Source organism: Lissotriton vulgaris, chromosome 2_1 (genome assembly GCF_964263255.1).
Source record: "Lissotriton vulgaris chromosome 2_1, aLisVul1.2, whole genome shotgun sequence".
Lineage (NCBI taxonomy): Eukaryota > Metazoa > Chordata > Amphibia > Caudata > Salamandridae > Lissotriton > Lissotriton vulgaris.
Window position 1 is genome coordinate 320,924,779 of NC_141687.1, and position 17,328 is coordinate 320,942,106.

A 17,328-nucleotide genomic window follows, 5' to 3' on the forward strand; every position below is an offset into this window, starting at 1 on the left:
GTTTGGGACACTTTGGTACCCTTTGGGGAACTTCAGGAAGAAGTTCCAGGAGTTTGGAGAACTTTGGAGCAACTTTGGAAAAAAGCTCCATGGGGGAACGACTCACCCTGGCCAGCCAAGCCGCCTGCCTTCAACCGCGAGCTGGCCAAGCCTTCCAGCTTCGTCCCACTAAAACCTCCGTAGGTCCAACTTCCTGAGTTTGACCATGAGTAGAAGAAATCTAAGGCCGGCGAACCCTCACTGATACGGCCTGGTGAAGAGCATCGAGGGACCCCGTGAGAAAAAGCTCCAGAAAAGTTTCTAAGTTCGAAGGTAAAAACTGTACCCGGGACCTACCGTGAGGGGGAGCTGCTCAGGGCTCCATCGCGGTCGACCTGAAACTTTGACTTTGTGCCGATCTATTGCGACCAGATATCCCAACACGGTGGTATATGTTTCTAAGTGCTATAAAGGGCTAAATCTTTAAAAAATTCATTTCTACGGTTCCATCCACTGGATTTTTGTCGTTTTGGTGTCATTTTAAAGATAAAAATATGCTCTATGCTTATAAATTGCTTTTGGATTTTTATTATGTGGTGTGTCTTAATTATTTACTGCATTGGTGTTTTTAAATGCTTTACATACCTGTCTTTGAAGTTAAGCCTGCCTGCTTACAGCAAAGCTACCAAGGGTTAAGCATGGAAATAATTTTCTAAGACCTATGCTGAGTCCTCTGATGTGTTGGTGGCCTTATTTCCAGTGGCAGACCTACATTTTCCCCTACCAATAATCCACTTTCCAACAGTGGCCTAGCAAGGGGTGGTGTATTGGTCAATATTATTCTCCTGCTGTTGTGTCTGGGTCTGTCCTTCTCCACATTGCTGGAGAGACAGTGCGACTAGTAAGTACCAAGCATTCAAAGTCTAAGATGTTTAAGTTCCCACAGTGCCTGTCAGGCTAGGTAGTGACTTCCAAAAGGGAGATTAAATACTGTGCAAACCCTAAAACCTAAGCATACAATCTGTCCCCCAAAGGTCACTCTCAAAGCAGCAGTGGTGGTAGGCTAAGTTCAGGTCCACAATTGGCCAGGCACAGGGACCTCCAAAGGAAGAACCTGCACTGGCGCCACAATGATGCCCAGTCTTCAGCCACACTGCAGCAAGACAGTTCTCAGGCAAAGAGGCAGGCCAGTGGTCACCTCAGGGTGCAGTGGGTAAGACCAAATACATATGAGCCAAGGTTCAAGGAATCGCGGCAAGTCTCAAAGCATCCTGTTCCCTCCAGCAGCCCTGGAGACCCAAGCATCCACATGGGCTCGAGAAGCAAGGGCCCTCTCACACAGCATAGTGTTCCAGGCCAGCTGGGGGTTATGCAGCACCAGGGCACTCCCACACTTGTCACCTGGACGAGGGGATTTACCGGGCCTGGGAAGTCACTGAGTATTATATCAATAATTGTGGCTGCCAGTGAGTATAGTAATAGACCCACTGTCTATGAGCCCTCCCCGTCTCCTCCTCAGGGCTCCCATCAACTGTGCCATCTCCTGGGTGCCAGGGCAGCTCACTTGAAAGGGATGTCTGTAAAAGCAAGGCCTGTGGCACTTACAAGTCCTGATGGCTTCTTCCTTCGAGTAATCGCACTGCAAGGAGTTGCTCCAGCTGCCTCCAGTAGAGCCATTATGCATATCGGCTCCGGCTCTGCCAGTCCCCAATGCTCCTGCATCAGGAATCGTTTTTCATGCCTCTCCATCCCACAATTGCAAAAGAGGGAGGGAAAAAAACTCAGGCGCACCGCTCTGTCAGGTCCCCAATGAGACCCGTTAATTCCTTCATCTCCATCTCCGGCCTCCTGGTGTCACCAAGGCGGCACTGTCGGTCAAGTCAGATGAGACAGCCAGAGTAGTACATTAGAATCTCAACGGGGGCCTCCGCTGCTGCACACCGACGTACCCCTATTCAAGGTCCCTCTGACCCAGTAAGGACACACTTCAATGGCCCTCGCAGCACTCAGGCACTCAGCTGTACCAGGCTCCAGGCCATGTGGGACGCACAGCCCTCTCGGGTCCATGGCAATCTCTGCTGGAATGGTTGTAATTCAGCTGGCACCTCATATGCAACACACAGGAGTGTAGGAGGAAAGGGTCATGGCAGGTAAGATTTAGGGAGCTTTGGGTGTGGTACGAATATGCAGGACTCTGCAGGGAGATGGAGCTCCCTAAGCTTTCAGTATGTTAAACTTGAGTCCAACTCCTCGTAGCTGTGGCACAGAGTAGATGGGCTTAACATAGAGAATATGTGTAAAGTATTTGAAAGTACCAAAGCAGTTAAAATGTCATTGTTTCAGGCAGATCGCGCTGGAGCACCAGTCACAAACATCAAGCAGGTTTGTCCCAGTCAAAAATGTTCCTTTTCGGAGCTCAGAATCCTTTAGTGTGCCAAGGCTACAGGCTTTATATGATGATGTGTTCCATGAAGTCCAGATTCTTTCTTGGTACTAAAATTGATTTGCTGCTGTAGAGAAGCTCCAAGCGGGAGAAACATAGTAGTAGTAGTATTAATAGTAGTAGTTGTAGTTTCTTCAGCAGAGGCCACTAGCAGATCCAGTCCAGGTCCAGGTACTTGTAAAACGGCAAGCCCTGTCAACTAATGTACTTCCTCGCTCCACATGAGTCCTGGGCTCACCCTAATTGGTCTTCTTGCAAGGGGGAAGTCAGCTCTCCACACGCAGGCCATTGTTTCTGTGTTAGAAGCAGTTTACACACCTCATTAATGTGCCATGGCCTTCAGCAGAAGGTAACTTTCCAAAATGTACTTTTCCTAAATATTCAGCTAAGATCTAACTTTACCATTAGATTGGATATTTGTAAATATTAAAATAAAGGTTAAATCATGTTCTAACTTTTGTGGGCTCGTCACTGCAGGGACATGGTAACATTAAGGTCATCTTTACGATGACTGCCAGAAAGGCTCCGAATGGCATTCGGTTTGACCGAACATGTGTCAGAAGCCAAGTTTCTGACCGTCTCGGAAACATTTCCAACCGTCTGAGTACGATATAAGGTAGTCGGTCGGTCATTCCGAATAGGTTTCAACCGGTATTCGGAGAGTTTAAATAGTAGAACTCTACAGGCCGCATTTCCAACCGATCAATTACGATGTTGGATTCCGACAGCCATTCCGAATCAGTCTGTCTGACACGGATCGGCTATCAGAAACTGACTTTGAGGCCCCATAGTAGGCCCCTCTTCACCCAGAGGCCTCTGGTTGGGGCCTGTGGGGGTACCCATGAGACACCTCTTTTCAAGCATGCACAGTGTGACCGGCACCATGGGGTGCCTGCGACAGGATGCAAGGTTTTCTGCAACCACCCCTTTTTTTTTCAATGGGAGCCTGTGTTGTCGGTCGGAACGCAGGCTCCCATTGAAGTCAATGGGAGTCCGACTGAATTATTGCGGAAAAATCGTAATCGGTTGGTTGGGCTCCCCAAATCCGAGTCGGTAGAAAGCCGTTCCGACAAGAAGTCCCGACCGACATCGTAATGAGGACCAGAATGTATAGGTCCCTCACGTTAAAATGCAATGCATTCTACCTTGTAGACAAATTATAAATATTTAAAAGGAAGGTTTTTCCTGGTCAAACAGTTTATTTTGATAGGTCAGGCTGCAGGTTTAAATGGCAGCAGTCAGGCTAAGATGGTAGGCCGGAAGCCATGTTTTCCTTCTCACATTAGTGGATATCACAATAACTGCTGCAGTCCACAGATGACATTTACATTTACATGCCATGGATGCAATTTCTACACAGAAACCAGCCTTTACAGCAAGGTTTTTACCCAAGACCAACTCGCCTTCAGAAGACTCCTCAAGACCTGGCTCTTCGAGCAGTAGCAGCACCCCCTCTCCCCTCAGGGCCTTGGGACCCTCACAGGTAAGTAGCGCGCTTTACAAGTACTATGATTGATTGATACCAGGTTGTGACTTTACCACACGTTTTTAGGCACGCATGTTTTTACAACATGTATGTTTTTACAACTGGTTTTGGAGGGTGTGGGGGTGTCTCCCCCACAAATGTATTGTTTTTATTTATATAACCAAGGCGTGCCAATAGCATACATTGTAAAAGCATAATCATTGTGAAATAAATGCTGGGTAAAAAATGCATGCTTAATGCTTGCAAAGTATTTCCCTGCGTTGTTCCGTCGTACAATCTTTCTACACTATATACTCTAAGGTTTGTAGGAAAGATAGAAATGCCAATCAGGGACTAGCCACTTTTTACATGTTTTAGGGTCCAGAACACATACATTGGGCACTGGTCAGCAGTGCCCAACTGTGCATTCTAAAACCAACCAATAAAATTCAGCAAAAAAAATGGGGTGACCATACAGAAAGGGTTTATTTCTCAAAAGGACACAGAACTTCAGCATGACAAGGTGGTAAATTGCGTCTTATTGCAACACAGAGAAGAGTTTAGCCTCCTTTCCCCCACAACATTGCAATTATTACTTGAATCTCGTGAGCACAGAATCAATCTACCCAAATTTTGTTATTGAGGTGTGTCATGAAACATAATGCAGAGTTCATTTTCCATGGCCACCTTAAATCAGTGGCACAGTCAGCCGATGCCTGATAGCCTTATGCTATCACATTGGTATGTCAAGACATTCAATGCTGACTCTACAATGAATGGGACACTCACTTTGAGCCCCTTTTTGTGTTTGTTGTGTTGGCTAAAATCTTTAGCATAACCCAAATCTTCACACAACACTTCTGTAAAGCTTTTCAGATCTCCGTCCACATCATGGGCAGAGTTTGAGAATACTTTTTTTAATATAGCAAGGATCTAACATCATCCTTAACTGTCTTTGATGCTCATAAACCAAAATAATGTGACTATTTTTGTCTTCGTGGCACACCTACTGAATTATAAAGACCGCAATACTATCCTGCGACAGGCCAGGGAGCGGGCCGCATTCACTACAAGGAAGATGCCGTATCTTTCTTCCCAGATTTCACCTTAGCGTTGCAGGCTGCTCGCCGTGAGTTCCCACCAGCGAAACAACTTCTGCAAAAAAACAATATTAAATATGCCATGCTTTATCCAGCTAAGCTCAAAATCACCCTAAACGGCAAGGCAACTCATTTCACAGACCCGAAACGAAAGTTCACGAGAAGATCACACAAGCTCACGCGCTGTTTTTGGAGGTCAATAACAAGCGGGAGGATGTGCAATTCGGGTTTCCGCCCAGGACATGGGACGGAGACTGCTTTGGTAAACATTTTGAATGACCTTCGAAAGCGGGCAGACAGGGGACAATCAGCTATACTGATTCTGCTGGACCTGTCTGCCGCATTTGATACAGTTATCCATGCGGTCCTTTTAGCAAGGCTGGAGGGAGCGGGGGTGGTGGGTGTGGCCCTGAAATGGTTTCAATCTTATCTGGCTAACAGACGGCAGGCAGTGGCTCTCCCCCCTTATCAATCAGACTTTGATGATTATGGGCATGGTGTACCCGAGGGATCAGCGATCAGCCCAATATGATTTAAATCTTATATGAGCCCTTTGATAGCTATTATCAAGTCACATAATGTCAGACTTGTGAATTATGCTGATGATACTCAGCTTATTCTATCACTGGAGGGGGATCATGCTGTATCACTAGAAAATGCTCATGCCTGTATCAAGAAAACGGTACACTGGCTGAGAAATACCTCCCTGCAATTCAACAGTGATAAAACAGAGATTTTATGCTGTGCGCCAGGTAAAGTGTCATTTGCACTTCTGACTGGCTTTTGGCCTATCCCCACGGATACATCTTTGGTACCCACTGAGACGGTACGCAATCTAGGAATCAGCTTTAATGACAAGCTGAACCTAGAGACTCAAGTTAACAAGATCGTGGGGAGTAGTTTTACTCTCCTTAGAGTACTCCGGAACATTTTTCCGATGCTACCAATCCAGGCCAGAGTTCAAGTGGTAGTGTTATTCTGAGTCATTTGAACTATTGCAATGCTTTGCTGCTGGAGTCTCCAAGGTACCTGATTGGGAGACTCCAGAGAATCCAGATTGTGGCGGCAAAGCTTGCTTTACTGAGACCACAACGATCATCAGCATCTCAGGCTTTGGCGGGGCTGCATTGGCTCCCTGTATTACAGAGGATACAATTTAAATCACTCTGTATAGTTTTTAAGGCGCTGCACAGGCTTGGGCCTAAACCGTTGCAGAGCAAATTTGGCTGGTATGTTCCCACCCGCAGGCTTCGCTCCTCTTAAGCTAACCTGGTAAAAATACCCAGGATCAAAAGAGCAAGATCGGGGGGAAGAGCCTTCAGCATTGCAGCAGAGCGGTTATGGAATGGTTTTCCCTCTGACCTGACACGGTTGCAGGACCTGCTGTTGTTTCGTAAGAAAACAGAAACTTGGCTCTTTCCTAGAGTATAAGCATTTTTAAATACAGTTTGGCTCTTTTGCAGGAATTATGGAGGTAGTGTACATGTATCTCAGCGCCAAGATGCCCGTAGGGTTACTGTGCGCTTTATAAGTATGGATAACAATAACAACAACATGGCAGAAGCGCGACTCAGTGATAATCACAGCGCGCAGGTGCTCCTCTCCTTTATGCCCCTTCAGTCCCGATAAGGAAACACCCATTAATACCACTTCTACAGGATGGTGGCGCCTGCAGCCGAGTGGAAAGGCTCAACATGCATACCTTTGCTGATCTCTTTCCAGGGGATTTTTTTGGCTGCCCACGACAGCACCTAACGCCCCACTGGACACATTTCTATACTAGCAATTGCGAGCGACGTGCAGAGAGATCTTCCCAACATTCCCAGCACCACTGGCGACCCTTCCCGCACTAGAACACACCTACACCACCACCTCATCGCGGAAACTTATCACGTCACTGTACCAAAGTATGCAACGTTCCTCGCCTGTAACACAAACACCAACTCGAGAGGACTGGGGGGAAGACCTTTCTCTTCCACTCACAGGCGTACAATAGTCGTTTTATTGCTGTCAGCTCCAATTACTGTCCCCAAATAACAGGCTGCTTCTCATTCATTTTAATTTTGGACACCGCACCTATTTCACCCCAGTGTTATTGGAGAAAATGGGCATATCCCAATGCACACGATGCCATGCAGGTGCAGCAGATGTCATTCATCTTGCCTGGCAATGCCCAGCAGTTGCAGCGTATTGGGTGGAGATCTTCCAGGTGGTAGGGGAAGTCATACAATTACAACTGCCTCCCTCTTCCCTAATTGGACTATTGGGGCACGTGGCAGAGATACCCAAAAGCTCTAGCAAACTCACTGCTTTGCTATTAATCCTCGCCAAACGCAGGATCGCAATGTGCTGGGGTGGCACCCTGGTGCCCAAACCTAGAGATTGGATAAAAGACATTGCTTACTGTCATGAACACTTATCCCACTACTGGGACTTAATGTAGGAATGTACATGAACGCCAACACTATAAATGAAGTTAAAAAAATAAAATAGATGCTAAGCTTACACTGTTAAACCAAGTGAGCACTGTAGTAGGGATCTGTGTGGGCCTTTGAGGCAACTCAGGAAACTGGTACTGTTCCTATCCCTCTCAGCTATGTGCACTGTGGTGACTGCACTGATTGTGTCGAGGTTGGACTATGGCAATGCATTATATATTGGGATACCTGACAAGCTGTTAGGTAAGCTGCAAGTAGTCATGAACGACACAGCAAGATGAATATTTAAGTTCCTAAGACGTTCACATGCCACACCACTACTGAAGCAGCTCCATTGGCTCCCAATTAACACCATCAGTGTGGTGCAGATTTACCCTGTGCGCTGACAATGATTAATTCCCATTGTTCATGACGAGCTCAGCTCGTCATGAGTGTACGAGAGGTGTACCGTCATGAGCATCGAAGGGGTTAAGCAGAGGGCCAGGTTTAAAGGCCTATGCACTGCACACAAAGCTCTCTTTGGGCAGGCACCGCTTAAGTAGATACATGACCTCTGCTCGTCCAAGGGAGGCCTGCTGTCCTGCCCTCGGTTTTACAAAGCCACCATGGGTGGACAAGCTTTCTCAGTTCCAATCCCCCAACTGTGGAATAAGTTGCCGGAAAGCATGCATAGGGAAGCTTCTCTCATTCCATTCAGGAAAAAAATTAAGACTTTTTTGTTCACACAGGCTTGGGGACAAGATGTGCTCTGACCGGTAGGCATGCTGATTGGTAACTGCTGATACGGTTCTGCAATTCTCTCAGAAGCACTAAGAGACTGTTGGTGATTATGCGCTATACAAATGCCACTTAACATTAACAATAATTATACAAACAATTTAGAACATATACAATTAAAATGGAAACTAAAATAATAAAGATAATACAAAAAAACTGACATTTTTTACAACTATATTTTGTAAACAATACTAACAATAAAGATATTTTTGACAACAATATTACTTACCTTAAAAACAATCTCTATTTCTGAAGCACAATATTTATGCATCACAGTAATAAAAACTTGATATTTGTGTGACTGGATATTTTTGACTCAATATTTTGTACAAATGCCATTTTTCTTACCTGATGATCAAATTTATAGATATAGACTTTTCCTTCTTCTCCTTTTATATGGTAGAAAGGGGCTCCAATGAGAAGGAAGTCTGTCAAACCATCCATGTCTACATCCAAAGGACAAAGCTCAGATCCAAAGTATGACCCCACCTACAAGCACATTAAGAAAAGTCTCTTTTGAGTGTCTGCAATGTATTCATCCATCAGAGAGATGAACTCATTTAGTCCATCGCATAGTGCAAAGAATCGGCTAGAAAATGTCCCAAGGCTCTGGTTCAAGGTACGGTACCATGCTGTGAGTTTGAAAGGTGCACACTAGTTCTGGAAGCTTGATGCTAGGGAACCCAGGGCAGATGAATAACACTTTACAATTGCAAAATGTATTTATCAAGCCCCCGCCTTGCTTGCTCTATGGGGCAGCAGACCCACTGGTTCAATGATGGTGCCATTAATACATACTGTATAAGCCTTTTCGAGATGTATGGACTACTTGTACCCAGTTTATTGTAGCTCTGTGTCACCACACTCCAATAAAGGTGATCCATTGTAAGTATGATAAAGATACGTTTGTCCAAGTTAGGATATGTTCCAAAAAAGAACTACTGAACAGCAGAGCCAAAACCACCTACAAGAATACTGTTTCAAATAAATAGTTCCGAGTAGGACACCTCTTTAACAAGAACGTTCTCAACTAATAACTTTGCCAGTGATCTGAAGAATTAGGTCTACAAACTGAAGCTCTAACCCAAAAAATCTATAGCTGAATTAGAGAAAGGCCACCATTTCTAGTAATTCCCCCAATCCAGGTCCCTTTAGGGATACTTAAAACTCACTGTTACTACATTGAACTAGCAACATCCAGAGGCCCAGCAAGGGTGTCATGAGTTCTAGTGCAAGCAAGCAAACATCATAATGAGCAGGAGTCAATGGTTACCCCTGTCTCTGGCCCGTTGACACTGCACCTGCTGCTGTAGTGACAGTTATGCCTCTGCAACACCTTCATAAAACTTGTGATATTAAGAAAGAGTGTAATCTCCATTGAGTGACAAGAATAACTCACAGCAGAAATTCAAAGACAAACTCTATTGTATGTCAAGAATGGAACCTACTCCCCCACCTACGTACACATATGAGAAAAAATAGTAACCCCTGTATATAGTTGAGGTATTTAAGCAACCCTTTAGAATCCCTTTTAACCAAGTTGTCTACCACACTGCTCTAGAACAACAGCTTCCCATTATGTAATCCTCTACTTATCTTCACTCTCATTCAAAGAAATGGGATACATTTTCTTCCCCTCTAGGATCGTCACATAACTACATCCTGTTCTGTTGATAGTTTTCTCAGCGTGGATGTTGTTTTTATTTCTTAAGGGGGCGGGGGTCACAACTGTGAGTCGTATAATCTTTGGCACATTCAGATGTTATATATTCATTATTGGATAATAATTTGTATTCAGTTCTCATGCTTCCAGCATAGTCAAGGGCCATGTGATGTCACTTCCTGTAAAGGTGGGAGGTATCTTGTTTCTATTCCGTTGTCTGTGGCCTAGATGGAGGGAGTACATGTGCCCAAGCTGTCCAGTCCACCAGCAACTGACCAAAACATTTTCGGTCACATCTCCACAAAAGGAATTTGTACTGTTGCATTTTACAGCCGCACACACCGTGGGTCCGATTCACACAACTAACTTTCGACAAAATCCATTTTGGTATTCACAGAAGGCACTTACTCATTTTTGGTATTCACAGAAGGCACTTACTAATTTCGGTATTCACAGAAGTTAGGAGTCCTAAATGCCTTCTGTGAATACCAAAAGTCTTAAACATTACATTTTTCTCAGTTTAGGAGTAGTAAAGTTAGGACTCCTAAATGCCTTCTGTGAATACCGAAAGTCTTAAAGTTAGTATTTTTCTCAGTATAGGAGTCCTTAAGTTAGGATTCCTAACTTTACTGCTCCTAAACTGAGAAAAATCTAATTTTTAAGACTTTCGGTATTCACAGAAGGCACTTAGGAGTTCTAAAGTTAGGAGTCCTAACTTTACCACTCCGAAACTGAGAAAAATCCTAAATTTAAATCTTTCGGTATTCACAGAAGGCATTTAGGAGTCCTAAAGTTAGGACTCCTAACTTCTGTAAATACCGAAATGAGTAAGTGTCTTCTGTGAATACCAAAATGAATAAGTGCCTTCTGTGAATACCAAAATAGTAGTAAGTTTAGGATTTTGTCTTAAGTTAGTTATGTGAATCGGGCCCCCTGAACTTAACCAATAAGCTACTGTCTGCTAATACAGTTTTCTAAATTCTTCTGCTCTGGCCTTCTACTGCCAAGACTCCTGGACATGACACTTTCAAGATTTCGCTGAGAACATTCTGCAATCTGCATCAGTGCCAGGCAAACATGTTCTTTGGTACACTTGTCAGTCGTCCTCACATTCTACAGTGTTCCGACAATTATTTCTGAAGAAATGTTTACAAAATGCACCAGTTGCCACTACATTCCAAAGAAGCTGCATTAGAAGAACCAGCACCCATGATGTAAACATGTTGCACTATCCTCATAATCTAATGTGATGACACATTTCCCAGATCAGGGCGGGCCAGGCCTTTTAATCCACCCTGCGAGCACCTGGAGGCCGGGTTCTAGATCAAAGTGCTGCTACTGGTGCCTTTGTCACTTCCCAAAAGCAAAAGCTCTCAGCGGTTAATTGCTGCAGGCACACGGAGGCTTCCAGAGTGAGGGGAAAGGTAGAGGGAAAGCGATCGGAGGGGTGTAAGAAAGAGACGAGAGGCCAGAGAGAGAGAATGAATGAAGGGAAAGAAAGATTGTGCTCGGAGGTCAAGGGAGAAGGGCTCATTTGAGCATTTCCCGGGGCTACTTTGTTTTCCCAGTGCAGCCCTGCCCTACATCAGACCACATTTCCCCAGAGCAGCTCCTGGTCGCACTCAGTAGGCACACGACCCTACCCACAGTGATAGAGCCATGGCTTTATACGCAGCCTTCTCCAGCCCTGCCAGGCTAGTGGACGGACTCTCTGCCACCTTAGGACTTTACAGTGGTGACACCAGGGTCCCTCCATTTTGGGGTGTAAATCACCTGTTCCCCTGGAAGTCGATGAATGAGATGGTAGGAGTGGATGTCCTTTTCAAACACCAGCACTTTCCCGGTGTTGCTGTGGCGTGGCGCTCCCGAAACATACAGGGGCTCTTTATTCTTCTGCCGCCCATGTACTAAAGCCAGGGAGTATCCTGAAAAACATAAACATAAACATTCAGAAACATCATTACAATCTGTGGAATAACTTGAAAATTGATCTAAATGTGCATCATCAGCATTTTATGAATCCTAAAGTTACCACTAACTGTCTAGGGAAGAAAAGCAGGACATTTAGGGTCTGATTGCACTAAAAAAAAAATATATAACTTTGTAGTAACATTCTCCCAGTGTCAAAATTGTAAATTGATACTTGTATAGCGCACTACTCACCCGCAAGGGTCTCAAGGCGCATGTACGAATACCGCTGTGGAACCCATCCTGGCTTTCCCTGTGAGGCGTCCACTCTTGGGCACCCCCATGGTGGAGGCCAGGCATCCATAGCGTTGTGGGGGCCGTTGTGGAGATTAAACAAGCTATTGCCCAGAGTTGCAGAGTGGGACTCCATGATTGGAATAGGCACGAGGCGAGAATGATCAGGTCCGTGGAATTTTTTGAGCCCAAGACCTGCCGAGGCGGGGAATTGAACCCTGGTCCCGGGCCAGACCTCTGCATCAGGGTCTGCCTCTCCAACCATTGAGCCACACTTCTCCATGCTATTATGTGTAAAATCCCATGGTACTAGACTTACCATGTGAAACTGGATTTAGCAGTCATAAAACCCCAACTGAATTCCAAATTCCTTTAGGTTTAAAGCACACATCAACCATCTATTCTAAGGTGGTAAATCTATGCTGAGGCCTAATTGCAGGGTGATGAGGGCAGAAGGTGCCATGGGGAGTGGGGGGCAAACTAAAGTCTGGAGTGGGGGATCATTGGATACTCCTAAGCCAGAAAAAAAGGGGAAAAAAGCCAATGAGAATTTTTGTGTAAGGTAACCACCCTGTAGTATATGCTATGGTGTTCCAACCCAGGCAGGAACAAACATGTGAACACCAGCCCACTCAGAGTCAGGCAGAGAGGAATTCTATGCCAGGATCAGAGGTGAGGATTATACTTTTCCTTCTTCGCTCTTTAATCAATGAACAAAACAAAGCAGCCAGAAAAGCTCCAACATAAGTTCTAAATCCCAGAATAAGGATAACACATCAAAGAAAAAGACTTCGGATTTTGCGTAATAAACTACAAATACCATCAGTCCATCAAGATATTGCACAGAGTAGTCCTTTGCCAATGTCCATGACAGATAGATAGGACGTCCCTCCTGTGACCACTTCCTCTTTCTTCGCTGCTTCGCAGCCAGTTAAGTGGTTTTTTCTCTAACATTATTTAGGCTTGTATTCTAATTGTTATGGTTCAGGTATTGTCTGCTCGTTTGGGGGCTCTGTCATTTGTTTTATTGCCTTATTTGATGTGTTTTTTCCCTTTCAGAGCCCCTCTAGATCGCGAGAACGCTCTTCATTCCTCACACGATCTCCCAAAGTGTTGCAGAGCTTATTTCGGCCGCTAGAGGGAGCCAGATGTTGTGTTCTTATTCCTTTAATGCTCGTGCATAGAATATGGAGTGTTGTAATGATAAGTTCCATGTGGAACATTGATGTTACCGAGCTGGTTGGAGAAGGACGTCGCTTCCCTGGCTCTCACCTGTTATTATTTATCTTAAATAAATATACTATATTCCACATCATTTATGGTCTGCTACCATCACTTCAATTGGCGACGAGGGAAACTGGCGTTTATCTTTACTGATTATCGCGGAGAAGTATATGAGAAGAACTTCCAACTTTTACAAGAAAGAAGAAAATAAGGAAAGCGTACCAAAACGGAAACTTTGTGAGTTACTATATTTTTTTCTCTTCTCCCTTCGCATGGGGATCGCCGCCTACGACTGCGCTTTATTTAAATAACTATCGGCAACATGCTCAATGCTCAGCGACATTAACGGAGCAACCGTTATCGCCTACCTGCATTTTTCAAGAGCGCTCGCCATTCCACTGCATGCGCTGACTGTCAAGGGGACTGCGCGCGTCGCTGTCAGCGCGTCTTCCACAATCCCCTCATCTACTGACGTCAGACGCAGGTCACGCAGCGTGACCCCAACGTGGCGGCCATTTTGTATCCTTTGTTTACACCGATCGGAAGGAATTCAAATCAATCGGGAATAGATTACAAATATCGAGTTTAAGCATCAAAGGTCGTGTGGCGCATGGCGATATCTACATCTCCAAGGTACGCATTCCAAACAGCACAGTAGGTGAAATGGAAATTTAAATAAAAATAAAGGAAAAAGAGTTAATTATTTTTTTTGTGGTGTCGAACATTCGGTAACAGGTGAGAAAGTCGGGAGAAGGTTGTTACTAAATTAAATTGTACTTCATAGTGCATGGAAGAAGGAGATTCCAGTGTAAGTACTGTAGTTAGAGACAGAGACATGGCACAACAGAATTTTACGATTAGTCCTCCTGAACCATTTTGGGTTAAAGGTACCCAACCCATTATAAAGTGGATAGAATGGAAGGAATACTTCATTAATTATTTGGAAGCTGTTGATGAAACCAAGAAAATGAAAGCTGAGCAAAAGAAGAGACTTTTATTACATTCTCTTGGTCCCATAGGATTAAAGACATTTTCAAGGATGAGTAAGTCCGATGACTCCAATCTAGATGAATTCGAAAATGCGATAAAAAATATGGACAAATACTTTGCTCCTAAGGTGTGCATTGGGGTCATAAGACACAAGTTCTTCCAGAGAAAACAAACCAAAGAGGAAACCGTAGATGAGTGGATGGATGATCTCAAGAAACTAGCCATAGATTGTAAATTTGACAATTTACATGACGATCTCATACGTGATCAGTTGGTAATGCACAATAACAACTCTGCCTTACAAGATCGTCTTTGGGTTAACGGTGACGCACCTCTTGATGACGTTGTTGCCATTATGAGAAAGTCAGAAATGTCAGGGAGGTGTGCAACGGTGGTGAAAGAGACAGAGAAAGATGTTTCCAAAACCTCGGGAACTGTGTGTAAGATTCAAGCTTCAAATAGAAATTTTCGTCAACAACAACAACAAGGGAGATGGGCTGGTCAACCTGCAAAGGTCCAGAATAAAAACATGGAGGATAGGAGATGCTATAGACGTGACAGTAAAGAACATCTGGCATTTAGTAGACTATGTCCTGCGTTAAAAAAGAAATGTGGTATTTGTGGACTGTTAGGTCACTTTAGCAAGATGTGTCGTAGACGCACAAACGTAAAATATATGTATGAGGATGAAAGTGAGAGTGTGGATGAATTAGAAACTGAAGAAGAATGTTGCATAAAAAGTATTAGAGGGAACTACGTGATCAACATTTCAGAAGACTCACTGAAAGGAAAACCAATTTGTGATATATCCCTGGGTGGGGTAACCATAAGTGTGTATGCGGACTCTGGTTCCCCATACACGATCATAAATGAGGAGGTTTGGCAAAAGAAGTTTGTAAATAAGATTGGTGAGCAATTATACCCATCTGACGTCTGCCCAATCAGTTTTACAGGTAACAGGATAGGTATGATTGGTTTTAGGTGGCTTACCTTTGTATTTAAAGGCAGGTCCACAAGAGCAAAGTTGTATGTGGCAAAGGTTGGGCCATCTGTATTAGGATGGTTCGATCAGAAGAAATTACACATTATCCTAGATCCTAATTCTAAGGACAAAGTTTTGATTTTGGATGACTGTAGTAGAATGGAGGAAAAGTTATCTGAAAGTTTTCCCAAAGTATTCAATAAGGAGTTGGGTGTTCTGAAGGGGTTTGAACATAAGATAATTTTAAAGGCTGATGCACAACCCAAGGTTCATAAAGTGAGACCAATACCTATTCTTATAAGGGAGGAAGTGAAAAAGGAAATCCAGGGTCTGCTTGCCAAAGGCATTATAGAAGAAGTGGAAACATCAGAATGGATTTCTCCGATTGTGGTTGCCCGGAAACCCAACGGAAAAATCCGTCTATGCATCGATTTGCGCCACTTGAACAATAACATCGTGGTGGAAAAGTTTCCCCTTCCTAGAATAAACGAAATGGTTTCTTCCCTTAAAGGTGCTACATGGTTTTCCACGGTGGATCTTTCTGCCGCCTACCACCAGGTGATGTTGGATCCTAACTCTAAGAACCTCACAGCGTTTATAACACCGTTTGGTTGTTATCAGTTCAGGCGTATGCCCTTTGGGTTGGCCTCAGCCGCTGCTGTTTTTCAGCGGCTGATGCATAGACTGTTTGGAGATATGGAGAATGTCTCATTTTTTCAAGATGATATTCTTGTTGCAGCTAAAGACAAGGAAAGTCATGATTCCAAATTGAAACAAGTTTTGGAAACCTTGCAGTCAGCTGGCCTGACTGTAGAGTTGTCCAAGTGCAAATTCAGCCAAAGAAGTGTTTCATATTTGGGGCATGTCATAAGTGAGGAAGGTGTCCAACCCAAGCCTACCTTGGTGGAGAACATTGTTAAGTTCTCGGCACCTGTTTCGAAAGATGAAGTGAGAGCCTTCCTCGGCATGGCTGAATACTGTGCCAAGTTCATAAAAAATTTCGCAGCAAAAGTTCACAATATGCGTGCACTATTGAAGAAGAACTCTAAGTTCTTTTGGAGTGAATTATGTGAGGAAGAGTTTAATTTGATCAAGAAGGAGTTACAAAAAGTAAATGCTCTTGCCAGTTTTGACCCTAATGCTGACTGTTTGCTCACAACTGACGCAAGTGACAAGGGTTTGGGCGCTGTGTTGTCACAGTATGATGGGCTTGGTAAAGAAAAGGTAATTCTTTTTGCCTCTAGGGCCCTTTCCCCTGCTGAAAGTAGGTACCCTATCATCGAGAGGGAGGCCCTAGCGTGTGCGTGGGTGCTGGATCATTTCCGAGCATTTGTTTGGGGCAAACCTGTGACCATTCGTACAGACCATAAACCATTGATCCGCATTTTATCATGTGATGGCATCTCAGGTGCATCCGCAAGGTTAGCTAGATTATCTATGCGGATGAAGGAATATATCTATAAAATGGTTTATCTGCCGGGTAGGGACAACCGCATTGCTGATTGTTTGTTGAGACTTCCACCCCCTTTGGAGGAGTGTGAAGATGTGTGGCCTTGATACATGATTGTGGTGAGCCTGCGATAAGTAAAACGGAGTGGTTGACTGAACAGGGGAAAGATTCTGTATTGAAAGGTGTTTTAGAGTATATTTGTAAGGGCTGGCCCAAAGTGAGGAATATTCCTGGTTTGGATGCTTTTTGGCAAATCCGTACGGAGTTGTCCTCTGAAAACGATATGTTGTTTAGAGGTGATAGGATCGTCCCACCTATGTCTTTAAGAAAGAAAATTCTGCAATTGTGTCATGAGGGGCATTTTGGGATTATGAGAACCAAGTCTATTGTCAAAGGTATGTTCTGGTGGCCTGGAGTTGACGGGGAGGTTGAGGAGTTTGTCAAAAAGTGTACAGTTTGCATGTCTGCTGACAAAACTCTTAGGACCTTTAAGCCCAAGATGAGTGATGGTTTAATTCCCAACTTTCCTTGGGACACCATCGCGGTGGATATTTTTGGACCTGTAGGAGATTCTAGAGAATATGGTTTGGTGGCAATTGACCTTTTTTCCAAGTG

The 17,328-nt window shown here is 44.2% G+C and overlaps 1 protein-coding gene across 1 annotated transcript in view; it reads right to left on the reverse strand.

The window, feature by feature from the left end:
• ITGAE (integrin subunit alpha E) overlaps positions 1 to 17,328 on the reverse strand; it is a 771,961-nt gene that overhangs the window by 330,898 nt on the left and 423,735 nt on the right. Inside the window, exons 14-15 of the mRNA XM_086955032.1 lie at positions 11,639 to 11,790; positions 8,551 to 8,691 (exon numbers count right to left, since the gene is read on the reverse strand). Of these exons, the coding sequence (XP_086811158.1) occupies positions 8,551 to 8,691; positions 11,639 to 11,790 (293 nt within the window). The remainder of the gene's footprint in view (positions 1 to 8,550; positions 8,692 to 11,638; positions 11,791 to 17,328) is intronic.